Source organism: Dipodomys spectabilis, unplaced genomic scaffold (assembly GCF_019054845.1).
Source record: "Dipodomys spectabilis isolate Male_0828 unplaced genomic scaffold, ASM1905484v1 ptg000098l, whole genome shotgun sequence".
Classification (NCBI taxonomy): Eukaryota; Metazoa; Chordata; class Mammalia; order Rodentia; family Heteromyidae; genus Dipodomys; species Dipodomys spectabilis.
Window position 1 is genome coordinate 6,488,095 of NW_024870775.1, and position 15,444 is coordinate 6,503,538.

At 55.6% G+C, this 15,444-nt stretch overlaps 2 protein-coding genes across 4 annotated transcripts; both read left to right on the plus strand.

The window, feature by feature from the left end:
• Window positions 1-54: 54 nt before the first annotated feature.
• On the plus strand, window positions 55-12,825 carry Lrch4 (leucine rich repeats and calponin homology domain containing 4). Of its 2 annotated transcripts, none has more exons than XM_042686593.1 (18): window positions 55-352; window positions 4,038-4,182; window positions 4,300-4,426; window positions 4,589-4,694; window positions 7,759-7,895; window positions 8,015-8,127; window positions 8,262-8,361; window positions 8,814-8,904; window positions 8,984-9,060; window positions 9,180-9,241; window positions 9,341-9,457; window positions 9,569-9,640; window positions 9,714-9,817; window positions 9,919-10,002; window positions 10,154-10,239; window positions 11,121-11,258; window positions 11,342-11,419; window positions 12,564-12,825. In XM_042686593.1, exons 1-18 carry the CDS (start codon window positions 133-135, stop codon window positions 12,666-12,668), a joined length of 1,962 nt encoding a protein of 653 aa, XP_042542527.1. In that variant the 5' UTR covers window positions 55-132; the 3' UTR covers window positions 12,669-12,825. The 2 variants fall into 2 exon arrangements, with proteins under 2 accessions (XP_042542527.1, XP_042542526.1); XM_042686592.1 differs by lacking the exon at window positions 12,564-12,825 and adding an exon at window positions 11,690-12,286.
• An 85-nt stretch (window positions 12,826-12,910) lies between these two features.
• On the plus strand, window positions 12,911-15,146 carry Sap25 (Sin3A associated protein 25). 2 transcript variants are annotated; one of them, XM_042686596.1, is made up of 6 exons: window positions 12,911-13,411; window positions 13,523-13,638; window positions 14,121-14,227; window positions 14,321-14,474; window positions 14,605-14,702; window positions 14,788-15,146. In XM_042686596.1, the coding sequence occupies exons 1-6, from the start codon at window positions 13,158-13,160 to the stop codon at window positions 15,088-15,090; spliced, it is 1,032 nt and encodes a 343-aa protein (XP_042542530.1). In that variant the 5' UTR covers window positions 12,911-13,157; the 3' UTR covers window positions 15,091-15,146. The 2 variants fall into 2 exon arrangements, with proteins under 2 accessions (XP_042542530.1, XP_042542531.1); XM_042686597.1 differs by having other exon boundaries at window positions 14,860-15,146.
• The last annotated feature ends 298 nt before the right edge of the window (window positions 15,147-15,444 follow it).

Genomic DNA, 15,444 nt, shown 5'->3' on the forward strand with positions numbered 1-15,444 from the left:
CTCCGATTGGTCCGCTGGGTCCCGGACCCCGTTTCCTCCCACTCGAGGCTACTACGGCGGCTCCCGGGCGGGGGAGGGGAAGGGAGAGACGGCCGGTCCCGTCAGTCAGGCAGCCGGAGCCGCCGGGAGCGGATGGCGGCGGCGGTAGCGGCCCCTATTGCCGCCGGGGGTGAAGAGGCAGCAGCCACGATCTCCGTACCGGGATCTCCGGGTCTGCCCGGGAGCCGTAGTGCAGAGCGAGCCCTAGAGGAGGCTGTGGCCACCGGGACTCTGAACTTGTCTAACCGACGCTTGAAGCACTTCCCCCGGGGCGCGGCCCGCAGCTATGACCTGTCAGACATCACTCAGGCAGGTGAGTGTGCGCGCGCGCGCGCGGGGGGACTGGGGTAGGAGGCCGCGACCCTCATTTGCATAGCCACGCCCCCGTCCCGCCCGCGAATGGGGCCCGCCCTTTCACCTAGCCGCCCGGGCGCTCCCTGGGCTTGATTGGCATAAGCCTGCGACCACCCCCTCCCGGCTGTAAGAACCACGGGACAATGAATGGGCGCTCATGTGGGTTTGCACCGAATGCCCAGTGTGACTGGCCGGGGCGTTGAGAGCCCACTTTATTTGCATACCGTGCACCTGTACCGTGGTCCCGCCCCTCACCTGGTGGACTCATTTGCATGTTCCCTTCCACCTCGGCTCTGAGATCGTCGCCCGAAAGAAAAACATTCTCTCAAACCATTTGTACCTCTCCCTCCTTGTTCGTCTCCAACTTTCTACTCCACTTCCACTACGATCTGAGCAGCCCCCTTCTGTGTATCACCCCTAACAACCCGATGTTTCTGCTGACTTGGCCATAGCCCCGCCCCCTTAGGTGCCAGGCCCCACTGTTCACTCAGCCAACCCAGAGGAAGGAAGCAAATCTACCTCACTTAACTCTCGTCCCTGAGTTTTTCCTCCCGTTATCCTTGACCCCTATAGCTGAGATTCCTCTTCCTTCCTGCATCTGTGAGGTCACTGATGCCTGTGACCTCATAAGAATCCTACAATTCCCATTGCAGTTTCTGCTCTCCCTTCGGGAGGGGGGATGTGGGGGAATCGAGGCCGTTACTGGGAGGAAGGAAATTCGATCTCCTAGCTAGAGGAGTCTCCTCTGGAGACTCTCCTTCTATTCCCTACGAGGTGGCAAGATTCTTCTAATCATGTCCCATCCACTCTTGTGCCTGTTAATTGAGGGGCGGGGTGGTGGTGCTGGTGGTGGTGCAGGGAACACTGTTATGACAGGTGAGTCAGGCTTCAGCTGCTCGGGGGCGGCCCTCTGACCTTGGGTTATCAGAAAAGGGTGGAGCTCAGGAGGTAGGGAACCTCATTCCCTAAGCCCCATCCAAGCCTAGGTTGTTGTATAGAGCCTATTGCTTCTCACCCAGCTTCGGAATTGGGGTTATGGGGTTGAATGAAAGAGTACATTTCTCCTCCGGTAGGTACATGCTTCTCCCCATTCCCCCATGCAACCACTCAGGCTGGACTGGGAAACACTCCCTTTGCTGTTATGGGAAGAACCGGTTTAAAATACTACATTCTCTTGCCCACTACTCAATGAGTGACTTTGGAGAATGGGCAACCTCCTTGAGCCATTCCTAACCCTTCCAGCCTCCCACCCATAAGCTCCAGATTGACCTCAGCAGCTGTGTGACACTGGCTGTCTGTTCCCTTTCCCCTCCCCCTCGCTTGTTTTTTTTTTTTTTTTTGACAAAGACCAAATGTTATTCTTTACTTCCTTAGGGCTCTGTCTCAGTGAGTGGACTCTTGGGGAAAACTACCAAGAACTCCCAGCACCTCCCAGTCCCTGCCCCCACCCAGCCACCTCCCCTAGCATTCCGGCTCAGGGTGCAGCCCCGGTTCCCATGGGTTCACTTGGGTGGCGAAGCAGGGAAAATCCCAGCTTCCTGAGAACCTCTCTCTACCCTCCCTAATCCTTGCAGGATCCAAGTTCTAGGCCAGGTGGGTTCCATCTGGACAGATCACTCTCCTCTGTGCCTACTCCCCAAGCAGAGTGCTCCTAGTTTAGAGTATAAAGGGGAAGTTGGTAGACAGTCCTTCCTACCCAGTCCTCCACTCTGTCCTTCAACCTAGGTTGAACATTTCAACACTCTGCTTATCCTCTCCTCCTCCCCTCCCTGCTGGTTCTGAGCCTTCCTAGCAAGTTCACTCTGCGCAGGCCCCTGATATTATACCTAGGACTTTGTTCCCTGGGCCCACTTAGTAGGAAGAGTTCTGGGTAGGGGCGGGCCACCATAGCAAAGGAGAAGTATATTATAGCGCCTTCTCCCACAGCCCACATCCTGTGCCCCTGAGCCCTGCCTCCTTCAGCCTGGGCTCCCTTCCGCTCTGCTCCTCGTGTGTGCCCTGCCACTCTTACCCCATGAGAACTTGCTCTCCACCACTGCATGCACATGGACACATGCAAACACATTTGCAGGCACCGAGGTCGCAGGCAGCTGTTGGACGGGAGGACACTGGAACTGTCTTTTAGCTGTGGCTCAATGTCTCCTGGGGCAGAGCAGTGGAGCAAACATAAACAGATTCTACCAGCCATGATCTGACAGATTGTTTCTACTTCATTTCCTGTCACAAGATCCATTTCCTTGGGGGATAAGCCCCTGCTTCCCCTCCTCTTAGCTTTTTGCTCCCCCTTCCCTTGGAAGGAGGGCCTTCAAGAAACTCCCCCAAGTTCTGTTGCCTGGGACTTCCCTTAGCAGGCCTGGGCCCCTCCCAGTGCAAGCTGAGCTGGGCAAACAGAAACAACAGCTCAGGCTGAGTCTGCAGGCTGAAGAGAACCCCTAGGTCTGGCTGGAGGCTGTCCTGTCCTGAGCCAACATAGTTAGATAAGAAAGGGAAACAGCCTCTTCCCCGCCTCCGTTCCACTCCCTGTCAAATCCAAGATACTTGCAGAGGGACTGAACTCTTGTGGTCTAGGTCAATCTGGGAGGAAATAGAGGAAGGCTGCCCGAGCTGGAGAGAAGGGTGGGGGGAGCCCAGCGCTGAGGCAGGGAAGCCCAGAGGGAAAGTACCTGAGAACTTCAGACCCCGTTCAAGCTCACTCCTCTGCCTTCCTCTCCCTCCCAGTCTTAGGCAAGCTAGAACTCTGTAGTTCCTTGGTCCTGGGGCCTAGTGAAAAAAATTGTTGTCCAGTGTTAGGGACTTTATATAATCTCTAGAACCAGGATATAGTGACTGACCTTGGCTTCTCCCATGAAGAAAACAAATTGAGATTGGGAGGAAGGGCTTTTTTTTTTGGGGGGGGGGTCCGGTCATGGGGCCTGAACTCTGGGCCTGGGCACTGTCTCTCAGCTCTTCAGCTCAAGGCTAGTGCTCTACCACTTGAGCCACAGTGCCACTTCCAGCTTTTTTCTTTTTGCTTATGTGGTGCTGAGGAATCGAACCCAGGGCCTCGAGCATGCAAGGCAAGCGCTCTACCACTGAGCCACCTTCCCAGCCCGGGAGGAAGGGCTTTTGCAGCGGTCCCTAAGTCCTCCCTTGAGCCCTCTCATCCTATCACCTTACTTTTGTCTTTATTTTTCTTAATGTGGGGAATCAAACCAAGGCCACATGCTATGCATTTGCTCTTCATTGAGCTCCCTCTACTCCACCTGACTTTTCCTATGAGTGCAGCCCCCTCCTGTGATATTTTTTCCCCTTCTACCTTCCCCTGCATTCCAGAACACATGGAACCACTGGTTACAAGACCTAGCAGGATAGCTCTTGGTTTGTGAATTTGAAAGTGGCATTCACAGTATATCCCCACTCCCCCCATGGGTTTTTCACTCATTGGTCGCTGCTTAGTCAGTGACCCCAACACCTTCGCTTTCTCTTTGCCTTTGTGGCCATCTAGCAGAAGGCTGTGTTGTCTCTCTAGGGAGCCCGGGTTTCTGGGCTTGGTTCTTGTAACTCAGCCAAGGGTAGGGAGCTGGGCAGCTGGCTTAGGGGTCATTCTGGGTCCCCTCATGCAGGACTGAGTTTCCAAGCTCTCTCCTGACACTTGCTTCCCTTAGACCTGTCCCGGAACCGGTTTCCCGAGGTACCCGAGGCAGCATGCCAGCTGGTGTCCCTGGAAGGCCTGAGCCTCTACCACAACTGCCTGAGATGTCTGAACCCCGCCTTGGGAAACCTCACAGCCCTCACCTACCTCAACCTCAGGTAGCAGGGGAGCTCACCCGTACCAGTCTCAAGGTCTCAGTGCATGGAGCAACTATCCTTGGCCCTGTGAGGATGCCAGGCTGAGGGAATGACCTGCTGCCCCTCTCTCTTCCACAGCCGGAACCAGCTGTCATCCTTGCCTCCCTACATCTGCCAGCTTCCCCTTCGAGTGCTCATTGTCAGCAACAACAAACTGGGAGCCCTGCCTCCCGACATCGGCACCTTGGGAAGCCTGCGGCAGCTGGTGAGAATGGGGAGCAGGAACCCTTGACCTCTGTGGGGGAGGGAGGGAGGCTGGGGGACAGACAGGAAGCACCTCTGGGAAAGGCTTGGAGGCAGAAGGGAGGGTACTTTCTCATGATCCCATTCTCATGGCTCTTTTTTCTTGCTGCTTGCTTGATCGTAGGATGTGAGCAGCAATGAGTTGCAGATCCTCCCCGCAGAACTGTGCAGCCTCCGTTCCCTGCGTGATCTCAACGTTCGCAGGAACCAGCTTAGCACCCTGCCTGATGGTAAGGAAAACAAAGACCTGGATGTATGTGTGTATATATGTATATATCTGTGTGTGTGTGTGCACACACGTGCGCAATCGCAGGCTGCTAAAAAAAAAGATAGCATAGCATATAAACAATCAAAACTTATTTCTTAAATTGTAGAAGCTAGGAGACCAAGATGAGGGTAGCAGTGTGTTCAGTGAGGGCCCTCTTCTGCAGACTTTCTTCCTTATGTCCTCAATCGCAGAGACTTCTCTGGGCTCTTTTTGCGTGTTTGCTGGCACTGGGGCTTGAAATCAGGGCTTGGACACTCTCTTACTTCACTTTCTCTGCTCAAGGCTGGTGCCCTACCCCTTGAGCCACAGATCCACTTCCAACTTTTTACTGGTTAACTGGAGATAAGAGTTGGGGAGATGGGAAGGGATGGGAAGGGGAAACAAAGGAGGAGACAACAATGCTTGATAAGAAATGCACTCATTACCTTGCCCATGTAATTGTAACCCCTCTGTACGGTATTTTCACAATAAAAAAAATGTAAAACCAAAAAAAAAAAAAGAGTTTCATGGGCTTTCCTGCTCTGATTGGCTTTGAACCAGGATCCTCAGATCTTAACCTCCTAGGTAGCTAGGATGACAGGCGTGAGCCGTAGGTGCTTGCGCTCTCTCTCTTTTCTTTCTTTCTTTTTTTTTTTTGGGGGGGTCCGGTCGTGGGGCCCGAACTCTGGGCCTGGGCGCTGTCCCTCAGCTCTTCAGCTCAAGGCTAGCACTCTACCACTTGAGCCACAGCGCCACTTCTGGATTTTTTCTTTTTGCTTATGTGGTGCTGAGGAATCGAACCCAGGGCCTCGAGCATGCAAGGCAAGCGCTCTACCACTGAGCCACCTTCCCAGCCCCTCTCTCTTTTCTTTCTTTTGCCAGTCCTGGGCTTGGATTCAGAGCCTGGGCTCTCTGTCCCTGAGCTTCTTTTGCTCAAGGCTAGCACTCTACCACTTGAGCCACAGTACCACTTCCAGCTTTTTCTGTTTATGTGGTACTGAGGAATCGAACCCAGCACTTCATGAATGCTAGGCAAGCACTCTACCACTAAGCCACATTCCCAGTCCTGGGCTCTTTCTTTATAAGGCATTAATTCCATTCATGAGGGCTGCACCTTTATATAATCTTAATAACCACCCACCGACCCCATCTCCTCACACTGTCTCTTTGTGGGTTGTGACCGCAGCATGTGAATCTGGGGTATTCGGGTATTTAGTCTGACATAAGTCCTCTATGTTGGAAAAGTTATGGGCAAGGGATCTTCTTTGAAGACCCTGGGTTTTTAGTGTTGAAAGCAAACTGTAAATACTTGTATTTGCTCTTGACCATAGCAACCCTCTGAGGCTCAGAAGGCAGGGAGTACTAGCTTTGTTTTATAAATAGAGAGGTAGGTATTGGGAGGGGAAGGGGGTGAGTAGGGTGGCTCTGTACAGTCTCAGGGTTGGAAGGGGCCTTCAAGGTCATCCAGTGTTACCATGAACCCCATCAAGAGCTCGCAAACATCCAGTCAGCTGACACCCTGGCTCCTCCTCTCCAGGACTGTGAGTCAGTGGGGCCTTGTGTGCCCCTGCACACAAGTGAGCTAATTGTAACACACAACATTTGATAGCCTCTGCCAAGAAGCAGATACACCTTCTTGTATTCAGCCAGCATTGTTATTGTGTGTGTGTGTGTGTGTGTGTATGCCCCTTTGTTTTATGTGGGGGCCAAGTAGATGTGGCTGATGTGATTAATATCTGGAGCCAATTCTCAAGGGTTTAATGGCTTAATAGGGAGAGATAAACGTTGGCAGGAAACTGCTAGCGCAGGATGCTTTGACGGTGCAGGGAGGCAGAGGGGAGCAGGGCCCTGCTTAGAGAGGCTGAAGACTTTGCTCAGAAGTTCAGGCTTAGCACAAGCTAGACTTGGAAAGAGAATTCTCTACCCTTCATTCAGGCAGAGGAACCTCCACAAAGGGAGAAAGTAGTGTCAAGCCAGAACAGAATCTGGACTTAAAGAAAGATGACAAGCTTGTCATTGTGTTGGTAGCTTGGTAGTTCATGCCTGTAATCCTAGCTACTCAGGAGGCTCAGATCTGAGGAGCATGGTTCAAAGCCAGCCCAGGCAGGAAAGTTCATGAGATTCTTTTCTCCAATAAGCCATCAGAACATCAGAAGTGGTAGAGCGCTCACCTTGAGCTGAAGAGCTCAGCGACAGCACCCAGGCCCAGAGTTCAAGCCCCACGACTGACAAAAAGAAAGATGATAAGAGCGTAATGAGAGTAGAGGGTGGAGTTGTTTGGAGGTGGAAGCTAGCAAGAAGGGAGAGACATTATATGCATATAGCACAAGAAAATCGCTTTGTCAAACTTAAAATATTTATTTATTTATTTGTGCTGGCCTAGGACTGGAACTCAGGACCCTGGGCACTGTCCCTGAATTTTTTTGCTCAAGGCTAGCACAGTTCCACTTTTTGGTGGATAATTGGAGATAAGAGTCTCATAGACTTGGAGGTTGGGTTCCCCCCAATCCCCTCCATTCCCCCCATCTCCCTCCCCCCCTGCCCCGGGTCGTGAGGGCTGAACTCTGGGCCTGGGCGCTGTCCCTCAGCTCTTCAGCTCAAGGCTAGCACTCTACTACTTGAGCCACAGAGAGACTTCCGGCTTTTTTCTGCTTATGTGGTGCTGAGGAATCGAACTCAGGGCCTTATGCATGCAAGGCAAACACTCTACCTCTGAGCCACCTTCCCAGCCCTCCTTAGCTTTTTTTCCTCAAAGCTAGTGCTCTGCCACTTGAGCCACAGCTCTACATCTGGCTTTTTGGTAGTTAGCTGAAGGTTAGTCTTAGGGATTTTCTTGCTTGGGCTGATTTTGATTTCCTAGCCTGAGTAGTTAGGCTTGCAGCCGACTTCCAAATAGGCTTTATGTGGGGGTGGGGTGGGCAGATGTGAGTGGGAATAACAGAAAGGAGGTGACTCCAGGCAAGTGACTGAGCCAGCCAGAACAAAAGGCAAGGAAGAGAGGCCCCCAGCTCTAGCCTGTTTCTGACTCTTCCCTCACCCACCCCTAGAGCTGGGGGACCTTCCTCTGGTCCGCCTGGATTTCTCCTGTAACCGTGTTTCCCGCATCCCGGTCTCCTTCTGCCGCCTCAGGCACCTGCAGGTCATTCTGCTAGACAGCAACCCCCTGCAGAGCCCACCTGCCCAGGTGAGGTACGGGCTGGGTGGATGCTGGGGTCAGAGGTGGGGTTAGACAGGAGTATGGGAGTCCCTTCAGTAGGCCAGCAGGACCTAGGGGACCTGCTCCTCTATTCCCTCTTCTCACAGATCTGCCTGAAGGGGAAACTTCACATCTTCAAGTACCTGTCAACAGAGGCGGGGCGGCGTGGGGCTGCTCTAGGGGACCTGGTCCCTTCCCGTCCCCCGAGTTTCAGTCCCTGGTAAGTCCTGATGGGAAAGAAGGATGCCCTAAATACTTCATGCCCCTTCCTGACACAAGGATACTTGCTTGGTCTCTAGGGGAGGGTGGGTGCTGCCTGCATGGGCTGACTGGGTCTCTCTGGCTGGCTCCAAGCCCTGCGGAGGATTTATTTCCGGGACGTCGGTATGATGGTGGGCTGGACTCAGGCTTCCACAGCGTTGACAGTGGCAGCAAGAGGTGGTCTGGAAATGAGGTAAGGTCTCCTTTCCCAGGGTATTTGGGGCATCTGTTCTGAAGAGAATCTGTGTTGGTGACCCTTTGTGTGTGGGTACCTTTGTGTGTGTGGGGGGGAGGGTATTGGTGCTTGAACTCAGGGTCTGGGCACTGTCTACCACTTGAGCCACAGCTCCACTTCTAGCTTTTTTTGGTGGTTCATTGGAGATAAGAGTCTCATGCACTTTCCTGCCCGGGCTGGCTTTGAAGTGTGATCCTCAGATCTCAGCTTCCTGAGTAGCTAGGATGACAGGTGTGAGCCACCAGCATCAGTGGCAGGCTGAGAGTGCTGGAACTCCTTCCCTCTCCTTACTATCCCAGGAAGGGCTGGCTCAGCCACTGGCCCATCTCAGTCCTCCCAGGAGCCTGCAGGCTGGGCCCTGTGAGCCCCTCAGTGCATGCACGGCCATCCCCCCCCCTCTGCCTTTATAGTCAACAGACGAATTTTCCGAGCTGTCCTTCCGGATCTCAGAGCTGGCCCGGGAGCCTCGAGGACCCCGAGAACGGAAAGAGGATGGCTCTGGTAAGTAAGGAGGGATGGTGTCGATGAGGGTCTCATGACCCCCATCTGCTCACTCACCCATGCTCCCTGGCCCCTGCAGTGGATGGGGACCCGGACCAGATCGACTTCATTGACAGCCATGTCCCTGGGGAGGAAGAAGAGCGAGGCACTGCTGAGGTGAGGATACCACCACGCCGCTCCTCCAGGAGAGGGGGCTAGTTGGGGAGCACCAGTGCAGGCCTGGGGGGCGGGGACCAGGCCTCCTCCCTCAGCCCCCCTACTTGTTCTCTCTCTAGGAACAGCAGACACCAGAATCAAGCCCCGTGCCAGGGGGTGGGGAGAGGGCATTGAGTAGCAGGTATGCGAGACGCTGTGTCCATACTTAGACTCTGTACTAACAACCCTGGCCCCCATCCTTCCTGGACTAGGGTTTCTTTCTTGTCCTGTCTCCCCTCAGGCGGGAGGAGCCCACCGGGGAGGAGCGGAGGCGCCCAGACTCCTTACAGTTGTGGCAGGAACGGGAGCGGCGTCAACAGCAGCAGAGTGGGGGATGGGGAGCCCCCAGGAAGGACAGGTGTGGGCGCTCAACCCCTGGGGGGGCCCCAGAGTACCTCCTGAGTTAGTGGGCTCTGGGGGCCTGTGGCCTGCCCGGTGACACCGACTCTGCCTTTCCTGCTTCTCTCAGTTTCCTGAAGCTGGGACTCAGGGCTGCCGGGGGAGGTACTGCCCCACTCGTGTCTGGCCAGGCCACCTACAGGTAGGTTCCTCTCTGACCCCCTTCCCACCCCTACTCTTTAATCCACCCTCTAATGCCCTTTCTGTCTCCTCAGCGCCCCCACGAAACTCAGTGCCACCCAGCTGGGAACATCTGGGGGACAGGGAGCTCCTGTACCTGCTCCCCCCGCCCCAGAGCCCATTTCCATGGCTGGACCAGGTGGGACGGGGACATGGAGGGAAGGATGGAAATGTGTGGGACACCCGGAGGGGAGAATGTTTTTCTTACATGCCTTTGGCTCTGTGTCCCCCCCCCCCCAGTGACAGCACCTGCTTCCCGGCCACTCAGCTCCATGCAGAGACCTAACAGCTTCCTCTTCCGGTCGTCCTCTCAGAGTGGCTCAGGTGGGTCTTCTTGCCATCCCCAGCTCTGCCTTAGCTTCAGCCTGTACTAACTTCTCTTTGGGTCCCTCTGGGGTGTAAATCGCTCCTCAAAGGCAGCAGCTGGGGGGGCCAGGCAGTGGTAGAGACAGAGATGCCCTCTTCTTCCTGCTAGGCCCTTCCTCACCAGACTGTGCCTTGAGACTTCGGCCATCATCCCAGGATCTGGACCAGAAAGAATTAATGGCTCAACTACGCCAGGTAAAGCAGGGGTGAGGTCTGCATGGGCTGGACCTAGGCTTAACTTTTTTTTTTTTTCTTTTCCTTCTTCTTTTGGTGCTGGTCCTGGAGCTTGAGCTCAGAGCCTGGGCACTGTCTTTGAGCTTTTTTGCTCAAAGCTAGCACTCTACCTCTTAAGTCACAGCTCCATTTCTGGCTTTTTGATAGTTAATTGGAGATTAGAGTCTCATAGACTCAACTTCCAGTCATGATCCTCAGATCTCAGCCTCCTGAGTAGTTAGGATTACAGGAGTGAGCCACCAGCTCAGGCTTGGGCTCAGTCTCTTAGAGTGCCCTTTGTCAGGGCTCCCTCAATACCCTCTTTTCTAGCTGGTACCCACCTGAGCTGGGAAGGGGGCAAGTATGTGTTTCCTGCAGATACCACGTGCTCTTCTATTCTGTTCTCAGGTTTTTTTTTTTTTTTTGTGAAAATACTGTACAGAGTGGTTACAATTACATGGGCAAGATAATGAGTATATTTCTTATCAAGCATTGTAGCCTCCTCCTTTGTTTTCCCTCCTTCCCTTCCCATCCTCCCCCCCACTCTCCCACTCAAATCCTCCTCCCCCCCACCAAAGTTGTAAAGTTCATTTTCCATTTTCGACATTACAACTTGTACATCTCATTGTTGCAATGGCTCCACCTGTATCCCTATTTAAGCAATTTGTTTTTTCCCTTCCCTTCACAAATATAGTGAAAGCAGGGGTTATACCGTGGGGGAGGGACATACAAAGCAACAAAGAAATCATCTTATAAATGTGTTAGAAACAGTCTCATGAAAGAAAAAAACATTTGAATAGATATCTTAGGGTTCGTTTCCCTAACATCAGCTTATCTGCCCTTTTCTGCTTGAATGTTCTCAGGTTCTTGAGTCACGGCTGCAACAGCCCCTACCTGAGGACCTCACTGAGGCTCTGGCCAGTGGGGTCATCCTCTGTCAGCTGGCCAACCAGCTGCGGCCCCGTTCAGTTCCCTTCATTCATGTGCCCTCACCTGCTGTGGTCAGTTGGGGCCCAAGGGAAGAAGAGGGGCATGGCACCCAGGCTTTGGGGTGCTCTTCCTTACCCTTCTTCTCTACCTCCAGCCAAAGCTCAGTGCCTTCAAGTGTCAGAAGAATGTGGAGAATTTCTTAGAAGCTTGTCGAAAAATGGGGGTGCCTGAGGTATGGGGACTGATCCCTGCTCTTAACGGGTGGTGGTTTCTGGGGCTCAGCTGAGCACCATGCATGGATGGTGGGGTTCTGTTCACAGGGGTGTCTGCTCCCAGAGAAAGCACGTCCGCATGCTCCACCTGCATGTGTCCTGCCCCGCATGTCTGAGTGTTGGTGTGGTTCTAGTCCTGGCATGGGGGAGACAGGGCGGGGGAAGGACTAGGTGCTGGTGCTGACTGCTGTCCTTTGTACTTGTCCATCTGTCCTGCCCTCCCTTCCCAGGCTGACCTCTGCTCGCCCTCAGATCTCCTCCAGGGCACTGCCCAGGGCCTACAGACCACACTGGAGGCTGCATTGCGGGTGGGGAGCAAGGCCCCTCCGCCAGTCTGGCCCCCTTCTGGTCTTGGCGGCTTCATCCTCTTCTACGTGGCCTTCATGCTGCTGCTCTATGTCATCTACACTCGGCTTCTGGGTTCCTAGGACTGAAGTCACCTCTCCCCTTCCCCTCTTCTATTTATGACTCCTACCAACCCTGTCCCCACCAGTGGTGCCTTCAGACCCTACCAAAGACACTAGTGTCCTCCCTTATGAACACTGACCTCAGAGCCCCCTCCTCTGGTGTGCCCAGACCTTGGGCAGAGCCTTTGGCCTCCTTCCTGTAGCCCCTCCCTGTCTCTGCTGATGGTGCCTTCATACCCTCTCCCACCCCACCCCACCCATGCTATCTGCCCCCCAGGGGCACTTGGATCTTTCCTTCCACCCCCACTTGCTGCTATGGGGGCCTAAATTATCTCTGTTTTGTAGAGAGAATTCTATATTTGTAGGCCATGCGGGGGCCCAGGCTGGGCCTCTGGCTTTGTGTATAAACTGTACAGACTAGCTGTGTGTGCATGTGTGTTTTTGTCTGCTCCTGCTGTGCCATGCGGCCATGTGCCAGCCTGAGCCAGCACTGCCCTGTCCCCAGCCTCCTGTCCCCGACGCCCTGTCCCTGACCTTCTGAATCCCTGATCTCCTGCCCCTGCCCTCCTGTCTCTGGCTTGACCCCTGTGAGCTCTGTGCTGCTAGCTGTGTGGCGCCTTGGCCCCCAGGGGGCTTTGTCTGGCGGGAACCCCCTCCCCCGTGTGGGGAACCGGACCTGACCTGGCCCTCCCCCCAGGAGTCCCTGTGCCAGCCCCACCACATCCTAGAAGACGAGGGGGGCCCGGGCGGGGGCCTCCCCCACATCGCCGCCGTGGTCCGCGCGCTGCTGGAGAGCCCTTAGGGGTGGAGGTGTGGAAGATGCCAGGCTTCTGCCCGAAACCAGGACTTGGCGGGGGCGCCCTGTGCCCTTAGCCGCTGTTCGGCAGGGCTGGGCCTGGGTGGGAGCCCCGCAGGTGCGAGAGCGCAATAAAAGGCCCACAGCCCTGGGTCGGCCCTCAGGTGTGCGTGTCTGTGGGTGACCAGCGCGCGTGCGTGCCCCGATCTGCGAATGAGCCAGCGCGCGTGCGTGCTCTGCTCTCTGAGGGGGCCAGAGCGCATGCGTGCCCGCGCGTGCATGCTCGAGTCTGTGAGCGAGCAGTGCGTGTGCACGTCACGGGCCTGCCCAGCCCCACCGCCAGGGGGCGCGCTGGAGGCAGCAGAGGCGGGGAGCCACACGTGGCGGGAAATGCGTGGCTGGAGCCGCGCAGGCGTCGTCGTCGTGGGCGACGCCTGGGAGGGAGGCGAGCGGCCTCGTGACTGAGGGCTCAGGCCTTGCTCACTCCCACTCAGTATGCTGTCCTGGCCGTGCGCGCCCCAGGGCGCGAGCGACGGGGGCATGGCGGAGGTGGGCGTGGAGGAGGGAGGCAGGGAGGACGCAGAGGAGCCTGGGGGGGAGGAGGACGCGGAGGAGCAGGATCCGGGAGAGGAGCAGGAGGAGGACGCGGAGGAGCAGGGAGAGGTCGCCGAGCAGCACGAGCAGGGCGGCGGGCAGAGCCCGGCCTGGAGCCCTGGGGAGCCGGCGGACGCAGCTTGGGCACCGGCCAGGTGAGGACGGGCGCTGCCACGGCGGTGGAGGTAGGGGGAAGCACCCCCGGGGGGAGGCCCGCCGGGTGTCCCCTGCGCACCCCGGCAGCGCGTCTCATCCTCCCTCCCCAGCCTCCATCTCCAGGCCTCCAGCCCCTTGCACTCGCGGGCCGGGCCCTGGGTCCAGCAGGAGCTGCTGCCGCGCTGCCCCCCACATCTGGTGACCGGGGAGCCCCCAGCAAGTCCAGGTAGGCCCGGGCCTTGCTGCCTTCACCCAAGCCTCACCCCCATACTTGTTTAATCTTTCCCAGTCCTGGGGCTTTGAACTCAGGGCCTGGGCACTGTCCCTGAGGTCTTTTCACTCAAGGTTGGTGTTCTACCACTTGAGCCAGTGCTTCACTTTTTGCTAGAGTCTCAAATACTTCTCTTACAGACTTTTTTTTTTTTTCACAACTCCACTTCTGTTTTTTTTGGTGGTTCCTTGGAGATAAAGAGTCTCATGGACTTTCCTGCCCAGGCTGGCTCTGAACCCCAATCCTCAGATCTCAGCCTCCTGAGTAGCTAGGATTACAGGCGTGAGCCACCAGCACTTGGCCTAAAACCTTTTATTTTTAATGTGGTACTGGGACTTGAACTTAGGGCCTTGCTTTTGCTAAGTTTGTTCTCTACCCCTTGAGCCTCACCTCTAGCTGGTGGGCCTGTTCTAATCTTTTCAAGTGTGCCCCTGCAGTCCCACCTGCCCCTAAGATGACTTGGGAGGTGACCTCTTCAAGGACGGCTGTTCTGTCACCGTGGGACCCTAACTATGAGTCTAAAACGAGATCTCATCTGACTTGGGTAAGTTGGGGAGACCTTGTGGCTCTGGCTTGGAGTGGCCCAGGTGTCTTGAGAAGAGTCGGAGGCTCCAGTGACCTTTCCTGCCTTCCACAGGGGCCCGGCTGTGGGTCAGGTGCCTCCTTCTCTAACCGGACCATGTGTCATCCTTCTTTCTACCCCTTGTATGAGGCAGCTGGCAGGGGGTACCCTCAGCCAGCGCCTCCCGGAAGGCATCATCATAATGGACAATCCATGCCCAGGGATGCAGGTACTTCCTGCAACTCCCCTCCCTATCCCCCGGTGCTGCACAAATCCCACTGTACTGCTTCCCAGCGGGAGCCCCCAGGCCACACACACCCTGCCCTCCCAACACACACACACCAGGCTCTCCTCCCCAGGAGTCCCAGTGATGTGTCGGGAAGACTTCTTTCTCTTGGATCCTCTGCTGCCACATGGACAGCGTGTTCCTCTGTACCTGGCTGAGCCTCCTCATCAGGTGAGATCGAATCTCTCTCCTGCCCAGAACCCTCACACACACATTCCAGCCTCTGCACAGGACCATTGCCCCCCTCTCTTTTCAGGCCATGCGCCCCATGAAGCTGCTGCTCCTGCCACCTGTCATGACCCCCTGGGTATATCCCTCTGCACCCCAGGGCAGTTCCACCACAGCCTGGCTCAGCGGGCCCGAGCTGATTGCCCTCACCGGCCTGCTGCAGATGAGCCAGGGAGAGCAGAGACGCAACCTTGCAGAGGTTCCCTTGGCCTCCACTTCCACCAGCCTTCCAGAGTCCAACTCCAACCCTCAGGAGACCAGTGGTCATCAGAGCTGCTGTGATAGCACCGGCTCGTCTGTCACTCAGGGTCCAGACTCCCACTGTTCATAATGCACACCCCCCCCACCCCCCCAGCTAGTGCAGTTTCCGCTCGCCTAGCCTGATATATTGACAGTAAAATAGCAATGGTGCACACACGTCTCCTTGTGGCAAATGGCAGGGGGGACATGGAGGCAGGGATGCGTCTCTTCTTTTTTACTGGTTGTTCCCGTGCTGTAGGGTGGGAAATGTAAAGACAACACGAGCGTACTACTGAACAGGGCACTTTTATTGGGTAGATCGTTCAGTCCATAGTTCAGAGGTGGGGTGGATCTCGAGCAAGCAAAGACTTGATCAGCAATGCCAGGCCTGGGAGGTCTAGGCACATTGCTCAGGTGCACATTGCTTTTGGGGAGGACACTCATA

Bases quoted from the DNA above. Each gene is read 5' to 3' on its own strand.
- Lrch4 (XM_042686592.1), top strand. From the start codon at position 133: ATGGCGGCGGCGGTAGCGGCCCCTATTGCCGCCGGGGGTGAAGAGGCA. The intron at 4,427-4,588 runs GTGAGAATGGGG...GCTTGATCGTAG, and splicing joins TGGGAAGCCTGCGGCAGCTG to GATGTGAGCAGCAATGAGTT. The intron at 8,905-8,983 runs GTAAGTAAGGAG...TGGCCCCTGCAG, and splicing joins ACGGAAAGAGGATGGCTCTG to TGGATGGGGACCCGGACCAG.
- Sap25 (XM_042686596.1), top strand. From the start codon at position 13,158: ATGCTGTCCTGGCCGTGCGCGCCCCAGGGCGCGAGCGACGGGGGCATG. The intron at 13,412-13,522 runs GTGAGGACGGGC...CTCCCTCCCCAG, and splicing joins GCAGCTTGGGCACCGGCCAG to CCTCCATCTCCAGGCCTCCA. The intron at 14,475-14,604 runs GTACTTCCTGCA...TCTCCTCCCCAG, and splicing joins ATCCATGCCCAGGGATGCAG to GAGTCCCAGTGATGTGTCGG.